Source organism: Cydia strobilella, chromosome 3 (genome assembly GCF_947568885.1).
Source record: "Cydia strobilella chromosome 3, ilCydStro3.1, whole genome shotgun sequence".
Taxonomy (NCBI): Eukaryota; Metazoa; Arthropoda; class Insecta; order Lepidoptera; family Tortricidae; genus Cydia; species Cydia strobilella.
The window spans coordinates 5,215,929-5,241,906 of NC_086043.1; the positions used below are offsets into that span (position 1 = coordinate 5,215,929).

The 25,978-nt window shown below is 40.3% G+C and overlaps 1 protein-coding gene across 2 annotated transcripts; it reads right to left on the reverse strand.

Annotated features, from left to right (window-relative positions):
* Nucleotides 1-144: 144 nt before the first annotated feature.
* LOC134755627 (sulfite oxidase, mitochondrial) lies at nt 145-24,584 on the reverse strand. Of its 2 annotated transcripts, none has more exons than XM_063692121.1 (11): nt 24,433-24,584; nt 22,400-22,548; nt 21,285-21,438; nt 19,436-19,614; nt 17,998-18,151; nt 15,821-16,010; nt 6,128-6,259; nt 5,562-5,754; nt 5,234-5,434; nt 4,596-4,759; nt 145-353 (listed from the first exon to the last, which is right to left on the reverse strand). In XM_063692121.1, exons 1-11 carry the CDS (start codon nt 24,456-24,458, stop codon nt 228-230), a joined length of 1,668 nt encoding a protein of 555 aa, XP_063548191.1. In that variant the 5' UTR covers nt 24,459-24,584; the 3' UTR covers nt 145-227. The 2 variants fall into 2 exon arrangements, with proteins under 2 accessions (XP_063548191.1, XP_063548190.1); XM_063692120.1 differs by having other exon boundaries at nt 6,128-6,262.
* Nucleotides 24,585-25,978: the final 1,394 nt, after the last annotated feature.

The following is a 25,978-nucleotide window of genomic DNA, read 5'->3' on the forward strand; positions in this document are numbered from 1 at the left end:
GTCATTTTGAATAAATGTTATACATTTAAATTCTCTAGTTTATAAGCTTTCAAACGCTGTACAAATTATACGGAATAAACTTAAACTTTTGATTTTATTTGATACTATGTATATGACAGAACTTATGAGCCGACTAGGTACATCGATTTGCGGTATTTTTATACGAACGGGTTAGACTATGATAATGAGGTATAAAGTTAATTTCTCACAGACAATAAGAGGAGTAATCAGTCTACTTGTATCTTAATTTTATGGTAGGCGTTGCTGAGGATGCCCCGGATGTTCCAAATGTCGTCGAACTTTTCCGGCTGTGTGTTGAAATTGCTATCGGTCGCTTTCACCCATAGCTCCATCTAGTGACAAAAATACTGTTTAACCTTTTGGACGCCAATGACGGATATATCGGCACCGCAGGTCCAACGCCAAAGACGGATTAATCGGTCAAATACCACAGAGCAACATAGACCTACGTGCATGTACATAAAGTTAAATTTCAATTTTGACACTTCGGTGACGTGGCGTCCGAGTTATAGCTTTTGTGTTTGACACGGCGTCGAAAAGGTTAAGAGGCCTTATTCCTACAAACGAGCGTATTTTGCAAAATGCTACCTTTTTCATTCAACATTACGACGTAACTATTAGTATTTATTCAAAAACTGTTAACGTTCTTAAATAATCATTTCCTAAACTAGCGGCTGAAATAATTAAAAGTTTGCATTTTCTCTTTTTAAACCTAAAATAAATGAGTTTTCCTGGAAGTATTTTTCAAAATTTGCAGTGAAAGGTGTCGTTTCGGTTGCCAATTTTGCAGTAAACAAGAATCATTTGGTACATGAATGATTACAATTCAATTCACCATATCTTGGACGAGGGGCTAAAATGATTGAAAATCAAAGATTCATTTAAAAAAATTGATAAAATATCTTCCGAGTTTTCTTCATTTTTTCGGTAAAAAACAGGGTCGCATTATATTTTTTTATCGCAAATTGTACTTATATTTTGCCCTCAAAATAGTATTATAGCAAACTCTAACTTTATGTGAACCCATAAAAAAATAATCATAACTATAGGACCTATTTTACCGTAAATTTAAATATTTTTAAAAGACGTATAAATCACGCTGCACCGACACTGCGCGCTCAGTCTCCGCCGGGCGCGCTTAGGGGACGGACCTGTGCTCGATCGTCAGGCGTTTGTTTCGTTCGTAATCAACGAGCTAGTTCCGAGAAGTGGTGTATACTGCGATTAGAAAATCTTGATCCTTAGGTGATCAATGTAATCATAGGTACATTTTATAGCACAAATATTAAATTTTTTCGCCTAGGTGATCGGGTCTGTTCAGGGGTGCCTAGCCAAGATGCCAACCGTTTAGGTACCTATAGTTTACATTAAAACCAAATCTGTAGCTGGCCTCTGAATGGGTAGTAGAAACGGGTTCCGTATGTGTTTCCCTTTCCAGATGACCAAGGTGCCTAGCCAAGATGCCAACCGTTTAGGTACCTAGAATATAGTTTACATTAAAACCAAATCTGTAGCTGGCCTCTAAAATGGGTCGTAGAAACGCGTTCCTTGTATCTTTCGCTTTCTAGATGACCAGGGTGCCTAGCCAAGATGCCAACCGTTTAGGTACCTATAGTTTACATTAAAACCAAATCTGTAGCTGGCCTCTGAATGGGTAGTAGAAACGGGTTCCGTATGTCTTTCCCTTTCCAGATGACCAAGGTGCCTAGCCAAGATGCCAACCGTTTAGGTATCTATAATATAATTTACATTAAAACCAAATCTGTAGCTGGCCACTGAAATGGGTAATAGAAACGCGTTCCGCATGTGTTTTGCTTTCCAGATAATCAGAGTACCTAGCCAAGATGCCAGTCGTTCGTTCCGTAGCGAACGATAGGGTAATTTCTCTCTATCCCTCTTCCATATTAGTGCGACAGAGACGGTTGCAATTCGTTCGCTACGGAGCGTAAACGGTTGGCATCTTGGCTAGGCACCCTGGTCATCACGTAAACTGTAGGTACTAAACCCGAGTGCCTAGCCAAGATTCCAGTCGTTCGTTCCGAAGCGAACAATAGCGTAATCTCTCTCTATCACTCTTCAATATTAGTGCGGCAGAGACAGTTACATTTCGTTTGCTACGGAGCATAAACGGTTGGCATCTTGGCTAGGCACCCTGGTCATTTGGAAAATGAAAGACATACGGATCGCGTTTCTATTACCCATTTCAGAGGCCAGCTGCAGATTTGGTTTTAAGGCGGTTCCCTGAGCCAGAAGGCGAAAAATCTTCTTATATGATCCTGTTTTTCTAAGAGGCGTTGATATTCGTAGACGTGGAAAAAATATATGTAGTTCTTGACTATATTATCTTTAATATCATAGCTTCCGATACACGAATTATGACACTTCGTTCGATACAATTAATTCCCAAAGTAACCTCTAACTTGGACTTTTAATCCTACTTTACTCGGTTATTTATTATGTGATACTATAAACAAAAAAAGAAGAAAAAACAATCTTAACTTAAGTAATAATTTCATAGCTTTCGAATTTCGATATTGTAGGGTAACGTTTTTAAAATAAATAAAAATCGACAAAATTCGATCAAAATTGACACTTGGCGCGCATGATCTTTCCCGTTCTTTCTTGCGAAATGTGACAGAGACAGCGGCAAACCGACGGAATGGCCTTAAGTGGTTTTAACGTAAACTGTAGGTACTAAACCCGAGTGCCTAGCCAAGATTCCAGTCGTTCGTTCCGAAGCGAACAATAGCGTAATCTCTCTCTATCACTCTTCAATATTAGTGCGGCAGAGACAGTTACGTTTCGTTTGCTACGGAGCATAAACGGTTGGCATCTTGGCTAGGCACCCTGGTCATTTGGAAAATGAAAGACATACGGATCGCGTTTCTATTACCCATTTCAGAGGCCAGCTGCAGATTTGGTTTTAATGTAAACTATAAGTACCTAAACGGTTGGCATCTTGGCTAGGCACCCTGGTCATCTCTGGGTACAAGTATGTATATGTTCTTAACATAATAAACTGAAATTACTACTACCATGTATATAAAATAAAATAAAAGAGGGGCTATAACAATAAAAATAATGTTACTTGCTGTTGAAATCGACAAAGATCAAGATTATTCTTCTCTGCGTTCAAAACGCGTTATAGTTGCCGGCGCTCGCGTACCGCGCGTCAACGCCATCTATTGAGTGTTATTTCGTGAAATCGTAGAACGCTCCAGGGAATAAGGGCTCTTAAACTGGGATGTGAGCAGTAAAAATATTCGCTTCATGCATGACTGTGGCGCCGCCCTAGTGGATCTGGGAAATAGTACGAAGATGTCGTCTTACGAATATGAAGGAACATTTTACCACGTCGAGCGTTGGCGTCGCCTGTATTTCCATCACTACCAACTTCGCACATAGCCAATAGAGCGCAGTATAGTAGAGCGAAACTAATTTCTATATAACCAAGTCTAGCTCTTTGTGCACTGTGGTTGGCTTTCGTGATAAAGCGGCACCTCCACCTATGTTCCGGACCGTGCTTACCTATCCCCTCTCGGACGGGAAGCACACAGCGCCCATAAATCCTTGAAATCCTAGCTGAGACAACTTAAGAGGCCGTAGTCGATTTTGGAGCAAAAATTTAAAATTGATAGATTTAGTTGCTGAAATTATACACGTCTTGTTACGTAATATCTAAATAACAAGTATTGGTTTCTATAAGCACGTCTTCTCATCTTGCCTGTTAATAATGAGGTCGCGAGCGTGCGTCACCGGTAATATAGTTTTTAAAAATTCATCAAAAATGTATGGTGGTAAATTATACAAATTCATGTATAAGAATAGTTTCAGCAAATGTTGTAGATTGTTTAAGTATCAAAATTACGTTGAAATTAAGTCGATTTTCAGAGAAATTGTCACTTGTTTTGAAGTAATATCTGGAGAAAATTGATTTCGTCTAACTTTCATTTACACTACTTCAAAGTCATAATAATAAAAATGTAGTCTGATAAACGTCAAGTACAGGATATGTGTAATACAAAATTACTATGTTTAGCCGTCCACACTTTACGAAATTTACAAATAAGAGCGACAAAATCAGTGTTTTACGCGCGTTTACCTAAACGTCCATCAGAAAAGCAAACATTACTAATTTAGTGAGTCTGTTTTCAAAAAAAATATCTGATAAAAGGTAAGATAAGAAGACGTGCTAATAGAAACCAGTACTTGTTATTTCAATTAGGTAACAAAAGGTGTACAATTTCACCGACGAAATCTATCAATTTTACATTTTTGCAACTAAATTCGACACCGGCCTCTTAACTTCCTTGTGTAGCTTGTTTCTCTAGTGTGCGTTAAGTTTAGTTAAGTTTACTGTAGCATTAAGTACCTTACCTATATTATGTATAGTTCTTAGTGAGAGCGTTTTAGGAGGTAGGTGCATATTATGTTTTGAACTGTATCTTATTATCATTTGCTATTATTGTAAGTACTTACTTCTGTTGTTTCTCCAATAAAGAAAATCAAAATAAAATAAATAAATAGAGGTCACATATACGGCCTCCGCCCATCTGGCCTCGGTTCGAGCTTACCTCTCCCCTCTTAGCTGGAAGTCGCGCCGTCCACAGCGCCCAGGAGTAGTGGTACGGCGGCGCGTCGTCGCTTGTCGTACATTTGGCCTCCACCCATGATTGGCCTCGGTCCGTGCTTAAGTCTACGCGGAGGATCTTCGCGCCGCCGCCAGAGTATGCGTACCCTGCGCAAAAAAAGATAGAAATAGAAAGTACGAGCATACTGCCCTACCTAGTCTTGTTTAAAATCGCGACTTCCCCAATCCTAAGCCGTGAGATCCAAAACCGGAACTTTTGCAACGAGAAAGATGAAGTTTTGTTGTTTTTTTTGGCCAATACCTCTGTGGTGGTAGAGTCCGCAGCTTTAATCTTAGTTCGTTTAAATCTTAGTGCGGGGTAGTATTATTTGCCCAAACCCCAAGCCAAGATACCACGACTTATATTTATGCATCGAGAAAGATGTACCTCTTAATTTATATGCAGCCATCCATCATCTTAACTGTCTCTCCATTCGCCGAGCCGTAGGTACTACCTACGTCACCAGACTGTAGAAGAGGGGTGCGATGGCAAAGTCAGCTCCCAAATCCTACATACTTTGAAACCCCAACCCGTGAGACTACGACCCGAACCATTGCCAAGAGAAACATGATGATTGCTACCTCTAAGTTCTATGCAGCCATCCTTCATCTTGACCGTTTCTCCATCCGCCGGGTCGCATATAGCCGACGTCACCGGTAGACTATAAACTGGCGGCGCGGTGGCAAAGTCCGCGGTCTCCCACGTCTTGGACGGGTTGAAAGAACGGTAGTCTTGCTTGTGCCAGTGGGATGAGCTCTCGTCATAACCTATCGTTATGGATTCTGAAACAGAAAACAGTTAATAGGTAAAGTTCGCATTTATCGAAACTACTTTCGTGAAACTGTTTTCAACATGCATGACACTAATTTCGTAATGTAAATCCCGCTTTATAGGATGTACTGTACTTACGAAGCCACTTGACGCTGCGCACCGCGGGCGCTCCGGGCACGACCACCCGCAGCGGGTATCCGTGGTCCGGCGGTAGCACGGAGCCGTTCATGTGTGTAGCCAGCAATATACGCGAGCTGGGATCTACAGCCATGTGGAGAGGGATTGATGTGCTGAAGTTGTGGCCAGTCGCGTCTATGTCCGAACCTGTGAACTGAGTTAGTTTCGATATTGAAGAGATTGGTTTTGAAATTGACTAAATCAAGTTTAAAAAAATATATCATATGTTCGTGACTTAAAACTATTTTTGGTGGATTATTGTCCAATCTCAGTTGGCAGTTGGTCTCACGCATTCCACCAGAAAGTCCAGAAACTGGCATGCAAAATTAAGTATTACCTAAATATAAAGAAGCATGCATTGGTACGCCTTTAGAGTACTTAAAAATGTTTCCTTGAAGTAAAATGAGCTAACTTAAGGTTTTAAGGTACTTTCCCTCCAGGGCCCATTAATTTTTTCCACACTGTAGTTGTTCCGCCCATGATGCCGAGTACGAAATTCCTCGTGGTAAGCGTCTTTTCTTACTTACTATTATGTGTTTCCCTTGCGTGTTCTCCACATCCACTCCGCAGTGTGTGAGCACGTCGCGCAAGTACACGCCACTCCAGACCGCGTTGCTAATGGCGCCGCCCTGCCAACTCAGACCTTTCACTGGCTTCACCTGCTTTACGCAGAGCACAGCGAAATAAGGCATGGTTAATACTATTTATTTTTTCACGTTTTGACCGCCACGACTATTTTAAAGACCACGCAATAGTACTTTTATTTGAATTTGTTAAGGTCAGGTACCCGTCAACCCCTTCCCAGAAAAAAGCCTTTAAATGGCTTAGTCGTTTATCGAATAGCTCCAACGATTGGCTTTCCCTTTGAATTGCTTACCCGTTCATTTGACTTAGCTCTAGGAAAGGGTTTCCCTTTTAGAGATACCGCTAAATTGAAAGGGTATCCCCTTCCTAATTCAAAAAATTATGACAACTTTACTGGGCTGTCAACGCGCTAGACACCCAGTCCTTCACTTTAAACATAATCAAAACAATATTTGATTCTATTCTTATGAAGAGAAAGTTGAAAATTGAATAAGCGTTATAATTTATAATCGATATCTACCCCTTCAAGAGGTTAGCGGTTAAGGAACGGGTATCAGCTTACCCGTTTTAAAAGCCAAATGAAAGGGTTTTAGTTAGCAACGGCTTTGGTAAGCAAAGCCTCATGAAAGACATGAAATACCCCTTCCAAAACCCTTGAAGGGGATACCGGGGGGTTAATGGTTCATTTTAATACTGTAATGTTTGTCAGCTGGGGCGGTCAAAATGGTCGTAAGTGGGAGCCAAAGCTAGCATTCATTTTGACAGTCATGCGATTTGTTTTAGGCGCGCGGTTGTTTTACGCGATAAACGCAGCGTTAAACGGGATGCGTTGGCCGCACACCCATTCTACATCAGTTAATCTAATGACACTACATTGTTTTACGCGGTAAACGCAGCGGTAGCTCATTGTCATTTTTTCTACATCCCGTTGATCGTATGCTTCAACGCTGCGTTTATCACATAAAACAACCGCGCGCTTTAGGATTCGTTGCATGCGTTTGGAAAAAATCAGATCAAAAACATATTTCAGCGTAAACTATAATCTGACAAACCAATTTTATCAGTAGCAGAAAAAAAACTAAACTCATTCCTTTTTTTGGGGTGATAATAATAGTGTAAGAAAATAAAGTCTGACTCTCGCCTAATGTAAGGACACTAAGCACATATATTTCGTACATTGACCCGCCTGTTCCTATCTCTGTCGCACTCGCATAATATTACTGTGCCGCTCGCACAGTGTCATTGACGGCCAGCATCATGGGCGGGACAGCAATACAATTAAGCGCGTGCGATAGAGATAGGAACAGGCGGGTCAATATATGAAATTCTTCAGTGGCGTAGCGTGAACTAATCTAGCCGTGGGCGAAATGGCATCTGCGAGGCCCTTTGTTTCACTGTGCCCTCGAAGGGGCCTCGCGCGACGCCCCATCTTGGGGCGCGAGGCCGTGGGCGATTCTTCGTGCTTATCGTTCTTACTTCATGCTCCAGTGACAAGTGATTCTTGATAAACTATAAGCACCCAACACATGGTAGTTATGTCGGCACATTTTTCTGAACAAGCGTATGATGCTATGAGGTTGACGATTTACATTAAAAAAAAATTAAAGACATGTGAAATATAACTGTGAGTGTTAGGAACAGAATGTAAAATGGGCTCGAAAATTAGAGTTTTAAGAGACAGTACCTTGTCGTGAGAGAAAATAACCTGGTAATCCCTCATGGGCGGGCCCGCTTTCTTCTTTTGTGTTCTTCTTTTCTTTCTCAGTTTATGTCTCTCACTGTCCACTTATGAAAATATGGAATGCTTAAGGCAGAAACAGCTGATATCTTTAATTTAAATGAATTCAACGCGGAGGCGCGTTCAGGCGGCCATTATGGTAATTGTCGAAGTGAAGTTTTTATCTAAAGGTGACTGAATGGAGTTTGAATGACGAATATCCGGTAGAATGAAAAGAATGTAAATTTGACATACAATGTTGCTATATAAAAGAAGATATTCCTAAACATACTGCCCGGGAAGAAATCCCTAAGATTTCTTAAAACACAAGTACGCAAATTATCTGCTAGAGCTTAAAGACAAGTACGTTATTCCTTAAAACTAGGTATGAAATTTATTTAATGTTACAATCAGTGCTGGTAAGGAAGAGGGCAAAGTTTAGATACAGGGCGAACTAAATTATTGCCAGTACTAGTCTTTAAAGTGGCTACGCGTGCAACGCCATCCCGTCCTGGCGACAAAGAAACTATGCGAGCCAACTTCCAACAGTAAGGAGAGGAGTTGTGTTCTCGTTCATAATGAGTACGATGTCATTTAACTTTAGGTTTTGCGATGGTTTAACCCACTTATTACGACCTTGCAAATGATGCAAATATTCTACATTGAAACGACGCCAAAACTGTTGAGTTAAATTTTGAAGAAGTTGCCACCGTGATAACCTGTACATTTTTTCAGTTTGTACATCATATTCTGGTAATGACACCATGTTATCTCCTATGAGAAAATGGGCTGGTGTTAATACGTCGATCTCATCAACGTCGTCAGAAATAGGACATAGAGGCCTCGAGTTCAAAATCGACTCCAGCTTACAAAATACGCTGCTTAATTCTTCAAAGGTAAGCACGGTTTTACCCAAAATACGTCTTAATAATAATTTAGAGGATCTAACGGTCGATTCCCAAAGTCCTCCCATACTCGGAGCAGAAGGGGGATTGAAATGCCACTTGAGTTGATGTTTGAGGAAGTAGTTTTGCACGTCAGGATCCGCGGTGCACCGTTTTAGGAAAGCATAAAGTTCCTTTAGGTGATTGTTAGCTCCGACAAAATTGGTTCCACAATCAGAAAAGACATCAGTACACCATCCTCGTCTGCTAATAAACCGAGTGAGACAGGCTAAGAAACAGTCTGTGGAGAGATCTGATACCAATTCCAAATGGCACGCCTTCGTGACCATGCAGACAAATGTACACAAATACGCCTTCGTGACTGGAGCACGTTTTTGTTTAGACGTCTTTATTGAGAAAGGATCGGCATAATCTACTCCGACCTTTGAAAACGGTCTACAAGGCGTGACTCTTGATGGAGGTAAATCAGCCATTAAATAGTCGGCAGGTTTCGGGTTGGCTTTGAAGCATTTGTGACATTTACGAATTAATCGTTTAATGACAGTCCGAGCGGATAAAATCCAGAATTGTTTACGCAGTAACGACAGCAGCACGGGCGTTCCCACATGCATGTACAAATCGTGATAATAATTTATCAACAAGGTCGTTAAATGGTGTGATTTCGGAAGGATTACTGGGCGTTTCCGTTGTGAGGACAAGTTCGTATATTTCAATCTTCCTAACACCCGTAGGAAACCCTCTGTCAATGAAAGGGGTCAGTTTACGAAGGTTAGGTCGGTGAGGTAACCCTCGCTGCACTAATCTTATTTCAGTGGCGAAAACTGAACTTAGGACAATTTTTATTAACGAGTATAGGGCGTTACGCCATTCGACGCAAGTCAATGGACCCACTCGTTTTGAAGTAGGATTCTTCAAATTATGAACGAATCGAAGACAGTACCCGTGCACTTTCACGAGCTTGTGAAGGGAACTATATTTTGACATGAAGTCAGTCGCATCTACCTCACAAGAGACTGCTCACGTGGCTGCTACCTCCTCCTCAGGATCCGGAGAAACCGTTTTTCGCGCAACGGTATCTTCGGATGGCCAGGCATCTGGCGCTTGCGTGAGCCATGGTGGGCGCCACCAAAGAGGATGTGAGCCAAGCTCCGAGGGCATCAAACCTCGGGAGGCAGCATCTGCAGGATTCATTGAAGATGGTACATGCCTCCAGAAGGAAGGAGACGTGTTAGCTAATATCTGAGAAACTCGGTTTCCCTCAAACATTTTGAGCTGATACACGGGTGTGCGAATCCATGACAATGCAATGCTCGAGTCACACCAGATTACAATGTCATGGGCAACAGTAATCAGTTCTGAAGCATGTTTAACAAGTTTAGCCGCTAGGAGGGCTCCACATAGCTCCAGACGTGGAATAGTCAATTTCTGTTTCAAGGACGAAATTTTGGACTTGGATAATAGCAAGTGGACTTCCACTTCACCACTGATCCTCTCAACACGAAGGTAGACCACAGCAGCGTAACCTTTAAGTGACGCATCTGAAAATGCGTGAAGAGAAAATTTGCTGCCATCAGTAGGCAAGACAAATCTGCTTAGTGTTATCTGATAAGCTGGAGAACTCCCCAATAAAAGCAAGCCACTGATTCTGTTCATCATCAGGTAAGGGGTCATCCCAGCCGATCCCTAAAAGCCACAACCTTTGCATGAAGGCCTTCGCCCTAAATACAATTGGCATCAACCAGCCACAGGGGTCGTATATGCAAGCTATGTTAGCAAGCACGGCACGTTTTGTCATCCCAGTGTTGGTAATTCTACTATGATACATGAACACATCAGAAGTAGGGTTCCATTTCACACCGAGTACCTTTACGGACCCTTCATTTTGAGGTTCAAATGACAACGGTCCTTCACGGACGTCGTCAGGCAAGTCAGATAAAAATTCATTTCTATTGCTCGACCACTCTCGCAATTCGAAACACCCTTGACTTAGGAGATCGATGAGCTCAGCTCTCACCGTTCGAGCTGCGTCCAGATCAGAAGCTCCTGTCACTATGTCATCAACAAAAATTTGATCTGACAAAATTTCACTAGCGACAGGATGTGAAGTCTTGGCTTCCTCCGCCAATCTCAAGATGCACCTCATAGCGAGGAACGGACTTGAGGAGACTCCGAACGTGACCATCCTCAAACGAAATTCTTCGATGGGATCATCAGTGTGTTGACGCCAGAGAATTCTTTGACAGTCACGATCGTCCGGGTGCACGAGTACCTGTCTGTACATACCCTTGATGTCACAAGTGAATGCGACAGGTTGAAGACGAAAACGTGTAAGTACGTCTACTATGTTCCGCTGAAGTTTGGGACCAACGTGCAGAACGTTATTCAAAGACACGCCCGTAGAGGAGGGCATAGAGGCATCGAAAACTGGCCTACACTTTGTAGTGGATGAAGACTCTTTTATTACAGCATGGTGGCTAAGGTAATATTTTCCACTACCCAGAGGGTCAAAGACAGGCTCCATATGATTCTCGTCCAGGTATTCTTGAAATACCTTACTATATTCTGCCCGGAGCATAGGATCTCTTTTAAATCTCCTCTCAAGACTTAAAAGACTCCGAGTGGCCAATTCACGACTCTCACCCAACACACTTTGATTTCCCTTAAAGGGCAGACGGACAATAAAACGGTTTTCATTGTCCCGCGAAACATTTAAAAAATGATCCTCAATAATTTGATCCTCGGGATCAGGAAGTATGGATTCGGGAATTTGTCCAATTTCCCAGAATCTAGTCGGACAATCATCTAATGCCACATGATGAGATGACAGATGAGGAACCGAATTGGTAGTCTGTAAGGATTTACCAATTATTACCCAACCAAAGATGGTTCGGTAAGCCGCCGGTACATCAGTGGAAGGCCACACCTTCTCACCGCAGTAAATGTCATTGTAGACATCACCACCTAACAAAATGTCTATAGGCTTAGGACAGGAAAAACTCATTATCAGCCAATTGTAGGCCTTGATAATTTGACTTTATGTCCGCAGACAGGGAGACACTTGGCAAGTTGCCAGTAGCATATTTTAAAATGACAACCGAAACAGTCAGCAACGGCTTGTCAGAAGTCATAGACTTTAAAAACACAGTGGTCATTCCATGAGACCGATGAGGCACACTGGGCCCTACTCCGTAGATAGCCACAGGTTGATGGTTGTGTTTGAGATGAAGTCTTCGAACACACTCCTCTGAGATGATAGAAACCTCCGCACCAGGGCCTATAAACAAGCGAACAGGTTGAAAGTGTCCATCTCCGTTCCCAGCAAGACCCATGGCCATAGCTAACACAACATTTGGCAAAGTCGGCTTAGTATCCTTTACCAAAAAGGACTTCATTGTAGCATTATTAACACTGGTAATGCTCCTAGGTTCTGGATCACCTTCTGGATGTGAAGGCTCAATCACTTCAGCCATGACAACAGCAGACTTAACTGCAGGTGGGCAACTGTCAGTTGCCGAAGACGGACAGATTAAAGTGTGGTGTTTAGCTCGACACAACTTACATTTATGCAAAGAACTACATTCATGATACTTATGAGTACCAAAACAATTAAAACACAAATTTTTAGATTTCAGTCTCAGAAATCTCTACGCTGGTCAATATTCAGTCTTGAATTTATTGCACATATACATGTAATGATCCAAATTACAATAACGACAATTTATTTCCTTATTGCCTTCTTGGACATGCATTACCATTTTGGCATTGCGATTAGGCAGAGGTTTCATCACAGCTTGTTTATTTGATCCGCTAACAGTTGCCTTCAACGCGATAGACATTTCTAATGCCTTACATTGACATTCCAAGAAAGCAACAAGTTCAGAATATTTAGGAATATCTGAACCAGTCAAACTTAATTCAAATTTACTGCGCACATCAATAGGCAACTTTTTTGATAACACATGGAGGAGTATAAATGACCATTCGTCAGGTTTAAACTTCAAGGCTAAGAGCGCAGCTAAATGTTAATTAAAAGTATTTAAGAATGGTTGCAGATCATTCTTCAAATTCACAATAACAGGGAGTGACATTATCGCCTCCAAATGCATATCGGCAATAAGTCGTATATTGGAGAATCGATTCTCCAACAATGTCAGAGCAACATCATAGTTCGGATCAGTGAGCGGCAAATGTCTTACTAAATCTAGGGGTTCACCCGATAAACACGATATCAGATAATGTAATTTTCTCACAGGTTTGATGGTAGCATTTTCGTCAACTATACTTTTGAAAATATTTATGAAATTAGTCCACTTGGTGACATCTCCTGTAAATGACGGAAGTGAAATACGTGGCAGAGGAATTTCCGGCGTGTAACATTGTGTATTACCTAAATTCGACGACGATGGGGGATCTACCGGGCATAATTGATTATAAATAACACTTACACTGTTCAATTTTGTATCATATTCCAAGAATTCCAGTTGATGTTTCTCTGCGTCGAAACCGGCACGTTTCCCCGCCCCCACAGCAACATAACTTTCTTTAAAGTCGTTCTAATTGGAGTTATATCATTGTATCGCGTCCGAAATTCCACCAACCTCGTTTTATTTTCGTTTGCGCTCTGCGCTGCATTGTATAAAATATCTATTTGAGTCTTGGCCAATTTGTAACGAATATCTGCACTCATTTTTCTTCAAAAACTAACAAACTACACAAAAACAAAGCTGCGGCTTTGCCGGCTTTGTTTTGCGAATAACCTCAAAATGAAACGCGATACAGACTGAAGTGACAGTTCTCGAACGACTTCACTTCGTTGACGAGCATAGACTAAAATTAAGGTGCGTTTGCACTGTACGACAAACGTACGGACTATGAACGATTTTAAAAACGCCCCACAGATTGTGAGCCTTATTTTGCTACCAACACTGACGAAACGAATGATTGTGAACCCACCTTCAAATTTGTAAAACGTAATTAACAAAATGCAAAGCAGACAATTAAACGTATAAAAATCGTATTTCTTTAAAACGTTTAAGACAAAGTATGATATACGTATAATACGTTACACGTAGACAAATTACTTTCGTAAGAATAATAATAATAATAATAATAGACTTTAAAGTACGACAAATGCAATCTTGCAGAAATAAATGTACCGTGTACAGGCAGTAACTTACTTAGAAATTAATTACGACAAATATGAAAACTTGCAGAAAAATGACTTGACAATAAATGGCCGACCGCACGAAATGAAAATGTCGGGTTCTATTAAATGAAAATGAATCTTAAAGAATCCGTGGCTCGAATGGACCAAACTTTATCTTAGGAACAGAATGTAAAATGGGCTCGAAAATTTGGGTTTTAAGAGACAGTACCTTGTCGTGAGAGAAAATAACCTGGTAATCCCTCATGGGCGGGCCCGCTTTCTTCTTTCTTCTTGTGTTCTTCTTTTCTTTCTCTCAGTTTATGTCTGTCACTGTCCACTTATGAAAATATGGAATGCTTAAGGCAGAAACAGCTGATATCTTTAATTTAAATGAATTCAACGGCGGAGGCGCGTTCAGGCGGCCATTATGGTAATTGTCGAAGTGAAGTTTTTATCTAAAGGTGACTGAATGGAGTTTGAATGACGGATATCCGGTAGAATGAAAAGAATGTAAATTTGACATACAATGTTGCTATACGAAAGAACATATTCCTAAACAGTGAGCGTTACTGGTTTTGCACCTTTATGATCTGTTTTTACACAACTGTGTGTCTGTGTAATTGTGTATTCAGGTTAGAGATAGAGATGAAATGACAAGCGTAGAGTACGTGCATGTTAATAAGAATAGTTATTGAGAAGAAGGAAAAACATATCTATAACTAAATAAACAAACAATAATACTAACAATATACAAAAAACTGTATTACTCGCGGTTACTCTTATATCCATTTTCTAATCAGAAAATTTTAGCACTAATTATTAATTAGTATAATACACAAATGCAACTGCTTACATATAAAGCCATGTTTGTGATAGACCTGGAACAAAACATGCGTAAAAGCAAAAAATTTAATTTTCAGCATTTACCCCTCACCCACACAAGACAATATGAGTAATATGATTATGTCCCAAGTCCCAACTCAAATATAGTCAACACTCTTAACTGACCATCAGTAAACCTTTTATATTTTTATAATTAAATAAAAGGTAAAATAGAAAATTTCACCGCTTCGGGCATGATTAAGTTGTATCTGTATTGTAGACTCCAGTGCCGTTAAGATAGAGTATTTTATCAGTAGATGTCGCTATGCGCCTCTCTAAGGTGTGTAAACAAAAGAAAGGAATGGTTGTCAGCTATTGGCCGGGGTTCCAAGAAGTTGCAAGTTTGAATCTTGCCCGAAGCGGTGAACTTTTTTCAATTTTTCCTTTAATTTAAACATTTATAGCATCGTTTGAAAAGTCTTTGAAAAAAAGTTAACAATTGTCAATTATTAAAAGTTTGGACGATACATCTTAAAGTAAGAGGACAGCGGACCACAGAACATTTAGACTTATCATACACCGGACCAATTTTTGCCAATAAAATGGCCCAAAACAGTTTCGTAGTAGGTACATAGTTTATAACATTTTGTGAAAATGAATTACACACTGTTAACGATGCAAAAAGTCAAGTCGAAAGAGAAAGAAACCTTATTAATCTCGCTCCAACTATTCCCCGCGCACATAAGCGCGGCCTTACGACGAAACTTGGTCAGGTCTTGTAGTGTAAACGTGACTGAATCGTCTTATGAATCATCAATTGTCCCTCTTCATCGTGCATGACACGTTCAAATACAAATACAAAATTGTTTATTTGTTTCATATACAAATTGCCATGATTTAGGTGATGGAGCCGCCCGGTAGGCAAAAAATTGCCTGTGTCGGACGTTCACTTTCCGGCTCTCAATTACTGTTCAGAATAGCCGAAAGCCGAGCGCGCCCGAAAATGAATGATACACGAAAAAGTCAAGTCGAAAGAGAAATAAACCTTATTCATTTCGCTTCGCCTATTCCCCGCGCACATAAGCGCGGCCCGCACGCTCGCCTGCCGGAACTCGGCCAGGTCTTGTAGTGTGAACGTCACTGAATTGTCTCGGCCCGCGATGTTGACGCGGAGTGTGTGCGTTTCGGCCTCCACTTCGGGCACCGGCATGTGTTGACGGACGTAGAATAGTTCGCTGGCGACAAAACGAGTAATGAGCATAATTTTCTGAGCAATAAGAGTTTGAGTTTGAATGATTTCGCTTAAAATTGATTTTTTTCTTCGCAAGTGTGATGAAAAACACTATGTGTAAGTCCGGCTGTAAAAATTACTGTTACTCGAGTCTTTAATTCACTCCAGCCTGCGGCTTTCGTGAATATATAGACTCTCGTACGATATTTAATTTACCCCCCAAGTTGCACAATGTACTAATAGTTGGTCAAAAAAGTAGGTTGTAATAGGTGGTAGTTGGTTGGTTGGTCAGTAAATAAGCAGAAAAAAACTATACTCATCCTTTTCTTTTGGGTGCTAGTACTAGTGTAAGACAAAGATAGTATGATTTTCTATATGTCTGTGTTTGAAATGAGACAGTCCTTTGACAAACTATAGTTGTTTAGAAGAAACTTATATGGCATCAACACACTTTCGTTTGACGAAATATACTTGTTGCATCTATCTCTCGAAATGACGATGCTAATCAGTGCCTGATTAAGCCAGCGCGGGGCCTGTAGCAAATTTTATCAAGGGGCCCTTAGACTGTTTTATTTAGGTTAGGTACTTATCGAGTTTATGGTATTAAATAAAACAAAACTGTTACAAACAAACTTTTCTTGATTTAATTTGGGCACATTTATAAATAATGCTATTGACAAATATCGATTTCTAAAATCATGTTCAATATTCATTAAAGTGAGGTGATCAAGACATTGTTGGCTCATCATGTTCCTCAATTAATTTTAACACATTTTAATGTTACGGAAATATTAGGGAATTCCCCGTTTTGTTTAGCAGTATTGCCAACTTGCGTGTAGTGCGGTGCGAAACATTATTTTTGGTATGACCAGCAGATAGAAAAATAAAATTATAGTTGATCATTTTGATGCAAATATTATCTTCTTAGTAATTGTGACTAAATCTAATATATAAATAATACTTTTTTATGGTCAGAAAACGTTGGTGCGCGGAGCCCCCAAATGCGCGGGGCCCGTAGCATTTGCTACTCTTGCTTCGTGGCTAATCCGGCACTGATGCTAATTTACCGTAACAATAATATATTCCTTAATGTTCACTATAAAAAGCAATTCAGCGGTCCGGCTACCCAAAAATTATTAATTAGGTACCTCTTATTAAATAAACTCAAACACAGTTTATTGCACTCATACTACAAATTACAAATATATTCCTCAGTTTCATGCTATTTTCGGGCAAAATAACCGTGAAAATGTTTTAGATATATTTTCTGATGACAAGATTTGCTTGACCAGCTATATATACGTATATTTTATTTCTATATTTATTACCATTCTTACACATTATGCATTCGCAGTTAAGAACGGCGTACACAAAGAATGATGAATCAAGATTGAAATCATATACAAAGTTAATAAAGTGTGAAGATAAGAATTCTAAATTAAAAACGGCTATCCACGAGATGTTGTAGTAGGTATGTGTGTAGCCTATCTACAAGGTGCGATATAATGTAATAAAGCACGGGATCTTCCGGTGGCCGAGGCCGGAATTTAACCGGAGTCTTAGCTAACGTCCTGACCGTATATTATAGTAGTGTGACTACTTAAGAGTCCCCGGCAAGCTCGGCCGAATTTCACCTTCCCATACAAACGGAGTTTCGTTCTCATTTCAAAACTACGTGTTGGATTGTAATGAAACTTTGTACATTAGGTATATCTAAGCTCGTAATTAGTTTATATAGCGATATAAACGACATAGAGCAAAAATAAGTTTTGTATAAAAAACTTAAATTAGCTGTATTTTTTAACCATGGTATCTGAAGCTACATAAACTAATTACAGACCTAGATATACCATATCCTATTATAAGTACAAAGTTTCAGAGCAATCTAGCTAGTCGTTTTAAAATGAGAGCGTAACTACGTTTGTATGGAGAACCGAGCTTGCCATAATTTGATTTGTTCCATAGTTGTAGGTACGAGAAGTAGATCATACTTGGGTGTGTCGAAGTGTTCGACCTGCAGCTTCATGGGTATCTCGGCGTTGAATGGCTTGGCTGTCTTGATGATGAGTCTGCGGTCCCGCACTGGCTCCTTTACCCACATCTCGTCATCCGAGTGATCCACTACGTCTTCATCTCGAAGATTACCTGGGGAAAGATAAATTATAGGTATGAGGTCGATTAGGTATAGCGTGCGGCTTTCAAGCCCGGGCTCTTTCACAAGCCAACATTCCAAAATATATAGGACCTTATTGACAGGGTCTTAGAACGTGTTATCATATTTTACTGAAAGAATACATTTGTTGGAAAACCGGACTTATCCCAATAAAACATTTCCTTGGGTAAGGTTTTAGGGAAATAATAATAAATATAAATAAATATTATAGGACATTCTTACACAAATCGACTAAGTCCCACGGTAAGCAAAAGAAGGCTTGTGTTGTGGGTACTCAGAAAACGCCCATGACTCAGGAACAAAAATCTGTGCTCATCACACAAATAAATGGCCTTACCGGGATTCGAACCCAGGACCATCGGCAGGCAGGGTCACTACCCACTAGGCCAGACCGGTCGTCAAAGAAATGAATGGTCAGATGGTACGCTTTTGCAGCGCTAATATAACGAGGTATAGAATAACTAAAGTAGGTAAATAGAACCGATGTTTGTCATTTATAACATGTTACATCGAATCCTTGTCGGAAATACATAACGTTAATCAAGGTCCACTGTCCACGCAGCATAGATGCATAGACGAGTGTTCGTCATTGTACTCTAACGTGCAGTTTACCTTCAAAATCCACACAGCTCTGTCTATAAAGGCACGCTATATATTATGCAAGCGTACAATCGGGGATATTCCCGGTGGACCACTTCAGAAAAATGTTTCCTTGATTCTCACGAGCGAGCTAAACTCAGCCTGCCATAGATTTAACCAATTACGATGCATTTAGGATTCTTTATGTTAATAATGAAAAGGGAAAAAACAGGTAATGAGACAAATAATAGGTAGTAAGGACAGTTTATTAGTTGTTGTAGTTAGGATGAGTTTTGGATTCTTTATCTTAGTTTGCAAATGCCGGACGTCACAAAAACAATGAACGGCAATAAACTACCTGAGCTAACCTTTTTCTTTTCAACACCCACGTTTTTAAGTGCCATGCTATCGGTCATCACTCTTATGATATCGCCTGACCGTCTTCAAGACGTTTAAACGATTTTTAGCCTTTAAGGTGGTTTACCGCTTCACCGGGAGTGTCCCCCCCATTGTACAATGAAGAATACGCGTCTATACGCTAAGTATTTTGTACGCTAGGTATTAAATCACTAATGTCCGACCGAAGTTTCGGTTTCGGCACAACTTCATACCGAGAAAATCTCGCGAAAACGCACACATTTCGACATTCGCACATAGAAATGGTGATCATTGCTTACCAATCCTATACGACTCGAGCAGAGTATATATCTCCTTAGTTTTATGCATCCCGTAGACGTTCCAAAAAGGCTCTATACTAAGTCCGGCTGCGTTGAGGATCTGCTCACCGCCCGGGTGGGAGGGGAGGAACGACGTGACGTCATATACGCCGTGTTTGTATGTCACCCAAAAGCTGTCACTGAAAAAATATTATGATAATATTATTAAAAAAAAGTATAAGGTGGCTAGTTATTAAAGTTGTTACACTGTAAGAGCGTTTTCACATTGTCCGATCCGATATCGGATGTAGGATCCTACATCCGCGGAGTCAGGCCGCGGGGTCGCGCCCGGGCGCCGTCATTAGCGGTCACACACACTACAACAAGCATTGGGTGGCCAGTTACTGACACCTTATACTAAAAATGAATTATGTTTATAGGTGAATAGAACTAATTTTTAAGGTGTCCAGGTAATTGACGATTTACCCTATTACCTACCAGTTCATGTTACCTATTTAGATTTACTAAGGTAAGTAATAGTTTCATGGTAATTTAGTTAAACCAAGCTAAGTTCGTAGGGATTTTGATAGCCCAGCTTATTATAAATCGCTGCCCAGCCCAGACTGCGTTATTTTAAACGTCAATCTTCTATGAAATTATCGAGTTTAAACACAGTTTAAATAACCAGAGAAGCAATTTTTATATTTTAGCTTTTGTGCAAAACTGTTACGAATTTTTAAGTTGCGTTTTAGACCTAGGTATGTTCGTGATTTTTTTCTATCGCGCGAAAATCAAGAAATCAGGTTGCGAATCAATGAAATTACTACAGAAAGGCCTCAAGATTAATAATTAAATTATTGGCAACCGTAAGTGATCTAAAAAAACCCGGCCAAGTGCGAGTCGGACTCGCGCACCGAGGGTTCCGTACTTTCTAGTATTTGTTGCTATAGCGGCAACAGAAATACATCATCTGTTAAAATTGCAACTGTCTAGCTATAACGGTCATGAGATATAGCCTGGTGACACAGACAGACAGACAGACGGACAGCGGAGTCTTAGTAATAGGGTCCCGTTTTTACCCTTTGGGTACGGAACCCTAAAAAGCGCTACGATTTTACAAAAACTCAGTTGACTGAACCTACCGCACCTTAACAATATTGCACCTGGAGATTATTTTATTTTACCATCCACCAGCCGCCATTACCAGTACCAGCCATCATGTCCCGTTTGAGTTTTACTATTTAACATAATACATATAATGTTCTAACGTGGAATCATGCTTGCTGACTTCTTCTGCACTGTACACGGGTAAGCCTGGTTTCTTAGCCCCTGCCTCAGACTCCTTCTCCATCCTCACTGCTACCTTTAACATAATATAATGTACTAACGTGGAATCTTGCTTGCTGACTTCTTCTGCACTGCACACAGGTAAGCCTGGTTTCTTAGCCCCTGCCTCAATGACTCCTTCTCTATCCTCACTGCTACCTTTAACATAATATAATGTACTAACGTGGAATCATGCTTGCTGACTTCTTCTGCACTGTACATGGGTAAGCCTGGTTTCTTAGCCCCTGCCTCAGACTTCTTCTCTATCCTCACTGCTACCTTTAACATAATATAATGTACTAACATGGAATCATGCTTGCTGACTTCTTCTGCACTGTACACGGGTAAGCCTGGTTTCTTAGCCCCTGCCTCAGACTTCTTCTCTATCCTCACTGCTACCTTTAACATAATATAATGTACTAACGTGGAATCATGCTTGCTCACTTCTTCTGCACTGTACACGGGTAAGCCTGGTTTCTTAGCCCCTGCCTCAGACTTTTTCTCTATCCTCACTGCTACCTTTAACATAATATAATGTACTAACATGGAATCATGCTTGCTGACTTCTTCTGCACTGTACACGGGTAAGCCTGGTTTCTTAGCCCCTGCCTCAATGACTCCTTCTCCATCCTCACTGCTATCTTTCGTTGCAGGCTTCTCAATGATGTTACTCGTATTTTGTGATTTAATGACATCCTCTGAAACATAATGTGGTTTTTGTGAATATATTTTTTATGGAAGAGCATATTTTAAACTTATAATTTAAAAATGATATAGTGTAGAAATAGCGAGTTAGAACTATTTTGTAAAATGGAATCACTATTTTCGAGGCCATAATTCATTATAATATCATTATTTTAGCAGTTACACATAATACAGAGTGATTTCAGGGTAGTGGAGCAAGAGTCAAAGATGAGCCTAATGATGTTGTTAATTATTGTTTATCATCAATAATGATGATTATTTAAAAGGTCGGTCATCTCGAATTCTAGTGGATAAAATTTGTGTTTCCCCGATTGAAATCATTCGTATCACTGGGCAAAGCGGCTTGCTTTCTGCATAAAATGCAGCTTTCAATGTAAATATCGCCGAAGGCCCTACGACTAATCATGAAAGTGACGTAAATTAACCCTATCAGCTGCAATTAAATCACAAATATAATCAGATTTGATATAGGTACAATTGTAAATACATAATATTTATCTGTTATACTGTTATAGTAATGTAGAGCAATGATGTGTGGCAATAATACCTACAACAGTAATCTCTAATCATCATATCATAATCATAATAATCATTTTTATCATCAGTATCTAATGATAAAAATGATTTTATACATTATTTGTATAAGATATTTGTGTGGTTTGCAAATAAAAATGTTATCACACATAGCGGACACCCTTAAAAAAGAATTTGTTTATTTAGTAAATATTCGTCCGAATACGAACATCGAAAAATATGCCGATTACCGAATATTCGGCCCATCTCTAGATAGATATTTCTCAATTCTGTTTGTATCCGAGTAAAAACATTTTCATTTATAATTAACATTTCTTACAAGAAGCATTTGTATATGTAATTCGTTTTCCTCTATGGCACAAGCAACACTAGAAATTACAATTATTACTCTTTTCTGTATATAAAGGGTCATAAACTTACCACCCAGAGCTTTTCCAACAAGAACAGAACCAAATAACACAATAGCTAGTTTTTTTCTGAATCCTTGCCTCTCTTCACTATTACTGTGATATTTTCCACACTGCAATATTATTGGTGTATAATTCACTAGTTTCTTTTGTTGCATGAAACTAAAACAGACACAATTTTTTAAACTTAATTATACTTAATGGCAACTTCTCAGCTTCATAATAAGATTAGCTTAATTTAATTGTAATAAATCATATAGGGCTATAGTTATTTATCGTATGGCATATCTCTACATGTCACTGCATTATAAAATTAAAATTTAAAACTAGAATCCTTAAAATAATCCACGGCTTTCCCATTCAAGGTCTTGAGCTCTTCCAAGTTGCCACCGAATTTGGTGTTAGGACATTCCAGCACCATGTGACGGATAGTTTGTTCCGGTTCTCCACATCCGCATGCCGCCGATTCACACCATCCCCATTTATTCCTGTGGTATGCGGAGTTACCCACGTCAGTTCGGAAGCGGTTCAACAGACACCAGACACGTCGTTGGGTAGTGAAACCTGGAGGTCTAGTACGGGGGCTTAGTTCGAAGAAGTCGGTTGGCGCCTTATTTAATTGCCACTCGTTGAGCCAGGCATTCTCTACCTTCCACAGGGGGTCCATGTCGTTTAACCTAGCTAGTGGTGGATTACGGGACTTAAGCCTGCGATCAGTCTTGGTGAGCACATCGTCGTGGATGGGTAAAGTTGGGTCTCTACGTAGCTTATCGAGCTCGCGGTAAAGGCACTGCTTCCGGCGTAGGTGAGGTGGGGCGATGTTACTGAGGGCAGGTAGCCAGTAGGTAGGTGTAGGGCGTATACAGCCTGTGATGAGGCGCATGGTTTGGTTCAGTTGCGTGTCAACAGCTGAAACGTGGGTGCTGTTCATCCACACAGGTGAGCAATACTCTGCAGAAGAGTAGACCAGCGCGAGGGCAGTTGTTCGGAGGCACGCAGCATTGGCTCCCCAGGTTGTTCCGGTCAGCTTTTGGACTATATTATTACGGGTCCTCAGTTTCCCGGCAGTTTTGTTCAGGTGGCTCTTGTAGGTTAAACTTCGGTCTAGGGTGACACCTAGGTATTTGGGGTTTGGGTTGTGTTTTAGTGCCTTTCCCATAAACTCCACGTTCAGCTCGGTGTTTGCTAGCTTGTTGTTTAGGTGGAAGCAGCATACCTCGGTTTTATTTGCGTTAGGGCATAGTCACCATCGGGAGAAATAATCATTCATAGTCAGTAGATCTTGTTCTAGCACTACTTCGGTTGTCTTAATGTCCCGGTTTTGTGCACCTAAGGCAATGTCGTCAGCGTATGCGAATTTCCTTGAGTCCGTTGCAGGGAGATCATGGGTGTACACATTAAATAGCAGCGGGGCAAGCACCGATCCCTGGGGGAGATTAAAGTTATTTAAAGTTTTGATGTTGCTGACACTATTACCGAGGTGGACTTGGAAGACTCTGTTCGTGAGTGAGTTTTCCACAAGCTTACAGATTTTTAGGCACGGGACCACCTTGATGAGCTTATATAGGAGTCCTTGCCGCCATACAGTGTCATACGCGGCCGATAGGTCGATGAACGCTACCGATGTTTTCTGGTTCCCTTCGTAGCCTCTTTCTATGAACGAGGTGAGTGCGAGAACCTGATCGCAACAATTACGATTCGGCCGGAAACCAGCTTGCTCTTTTGGTATAGCCTTGCTAATAGTATCAGCTATGCGGTTGTAGATGACCCTAGGGCTATAGTTGTTCGATTTGTAGCTGACTCCCAACGGCTAATCCTTTGTCTATTGTTAAGTAAAACTGCATGTGCTACTTAACTGCACTTTATTTTCGAATTTAACCCATAAAGTAATCAGCTTCTTTAACACAGTTTTCCTGTGTCTAACTTTCTCTGACAACATCGAAATATAGATAGTCAAATAAACATTAGTAATAGGTAACATATTAAGTATAACATCACCGTTATATATGAAACTTAATTTATTCCGCGAAACTGCGAATAACTTACCGAAACACAACTGTTTTCAGAGCCATGCTGACAGCATGTATTACATCATTGAGTTACACACTGTATCAGGCCTTATCTTATGTGAATATAACTGGTGTATTATCGAGGAATTCGTCACAACAATCTGTTTTTCGAGTAATCGGAGTAATTTTCTCGGCATTCCTCTGACCTTGATTTTTTATGATAGTAGTGATTATGACATTGACACTGACAGTGACAGCGCAAAGGCGCATTTAAAGTGTTAAAACCTAGAAAAAACTGACACACATATTTGGCTAGGTTCACACGGCGTTTATTTTTCCCCACAGAAAACCGCCAGGGGGTGGCATGTGTTTTTCCCGTATACCGTATACGGGATTTTACCGAATACCGTAGTGACAGCTATCTATGTATGGCAACGTTCAAAATCGTTCACACGGCGTCTATGCGGGAAAGCCGTCTAGCAGTGTAAATGTAAATTCGATAAAATCCCGTATATATACTAGGAGAATATAACCAAATTGGTTACCTATATCCTTCTAGCCCGTATACACTCTTTGCCGTATACGGTACCTATACGGAAAAAAAAACGCCGTGTAAACCTAGCCTTCTACCATAAGAAATTGTCGTCCTTCCTCCAAAGAGAAGTAAAAGCCTTCCTCCACCGTCCATACTAGGAGCGAAAGGACTGGCAATCACTAAGTTTGTCAACCGCCGCCATAATTTAAAAATGTCAGTTAAAACTTGAAATCTTCTTTGTTCCCAATAACGAAGTAGAATAACTTTATATTCCGTTCCGTCGCCGGTTCCCAAAGAGTATAATAATATTATATGTATAGGTATATATAGTATGTCTCTTCTCGTCTTACCTATTTTTTATTTCGTCGCGAATAAGTTGCAGATTGCTTGCTGATAAGTGCCGTCGATTAGGCTTAGCTTATTCCCATGATTTTCGTTAATTATAATAATTATTACACTGTGCAGTGCAACTTTTGTGATCAAGATTTCAAAATGTACCTACTTTGCCGTGTGCAGTTGTTCATCAGAGCGGAGCATGGCCTAAGCTTAATTTAACACCAGCATGACGACCTCCGTATTTTTTTAGCAGGTAAGAGTTGGATTAAACTAAAGCAAAGGGGGTGCCGCCGACACTTAGAAAAAAATGTTATGTTATTATGACACCTATTTTTTATTGTGCTATCGTAGAGAATACTCTAAAATAAGCATGTTTTGTAGGAAAAACTTTTCTCTAAAATCAAGTGGCCGAGATATTTGACCCGAAAGTTGAAACCACTACTTGACAAATTAAAATCAATCATTTGGAACAGTAAATTTAAGTAACAGAGACAAGATAGGTGCGACGACGAGCGAAGCGAGGAGGAGTGTGTTAGGTTGACCGCGATCAAAGAGCGCCAGAACAGACATGTTATTGTACCTACTATTAATATTAATAAAAAAAATCTGCCTTTTTTTTGCACCCCCTTTGCTTTAGGCCAACCGGTAAGTCTTATAATTATAAGTACCTACAATTGGCCGTTTGTACCTACAAATATAGGATACAGATAGG

What these genes read in the sequence shown, in the direction of transcription:
- LOC134755627 (XM_063692120.1), bottom strand. Translation starts at nt 24,458, where the DNA reads ATGGCTCTGAAAACAGTTGTGTTTCG. An exon ending in GGCGAAGCGAAATGAATAAG is followed by an intron (nt 6,263 to 15,820) that starts GTTTATTTCTCT and finishes CTCTGCGTAAAG; the next exon opens with CAGGTGAAGCCAGTGAAAGG. An exon ending in CGCAAGGGAAACACATAATA is followed by an intron (nt 5,755 to 6,127) that starts GTAAGTAAGAAA and finishes AAACTAACTCAG; the next exon opens with TTCACAGGTTCGGACATAGA.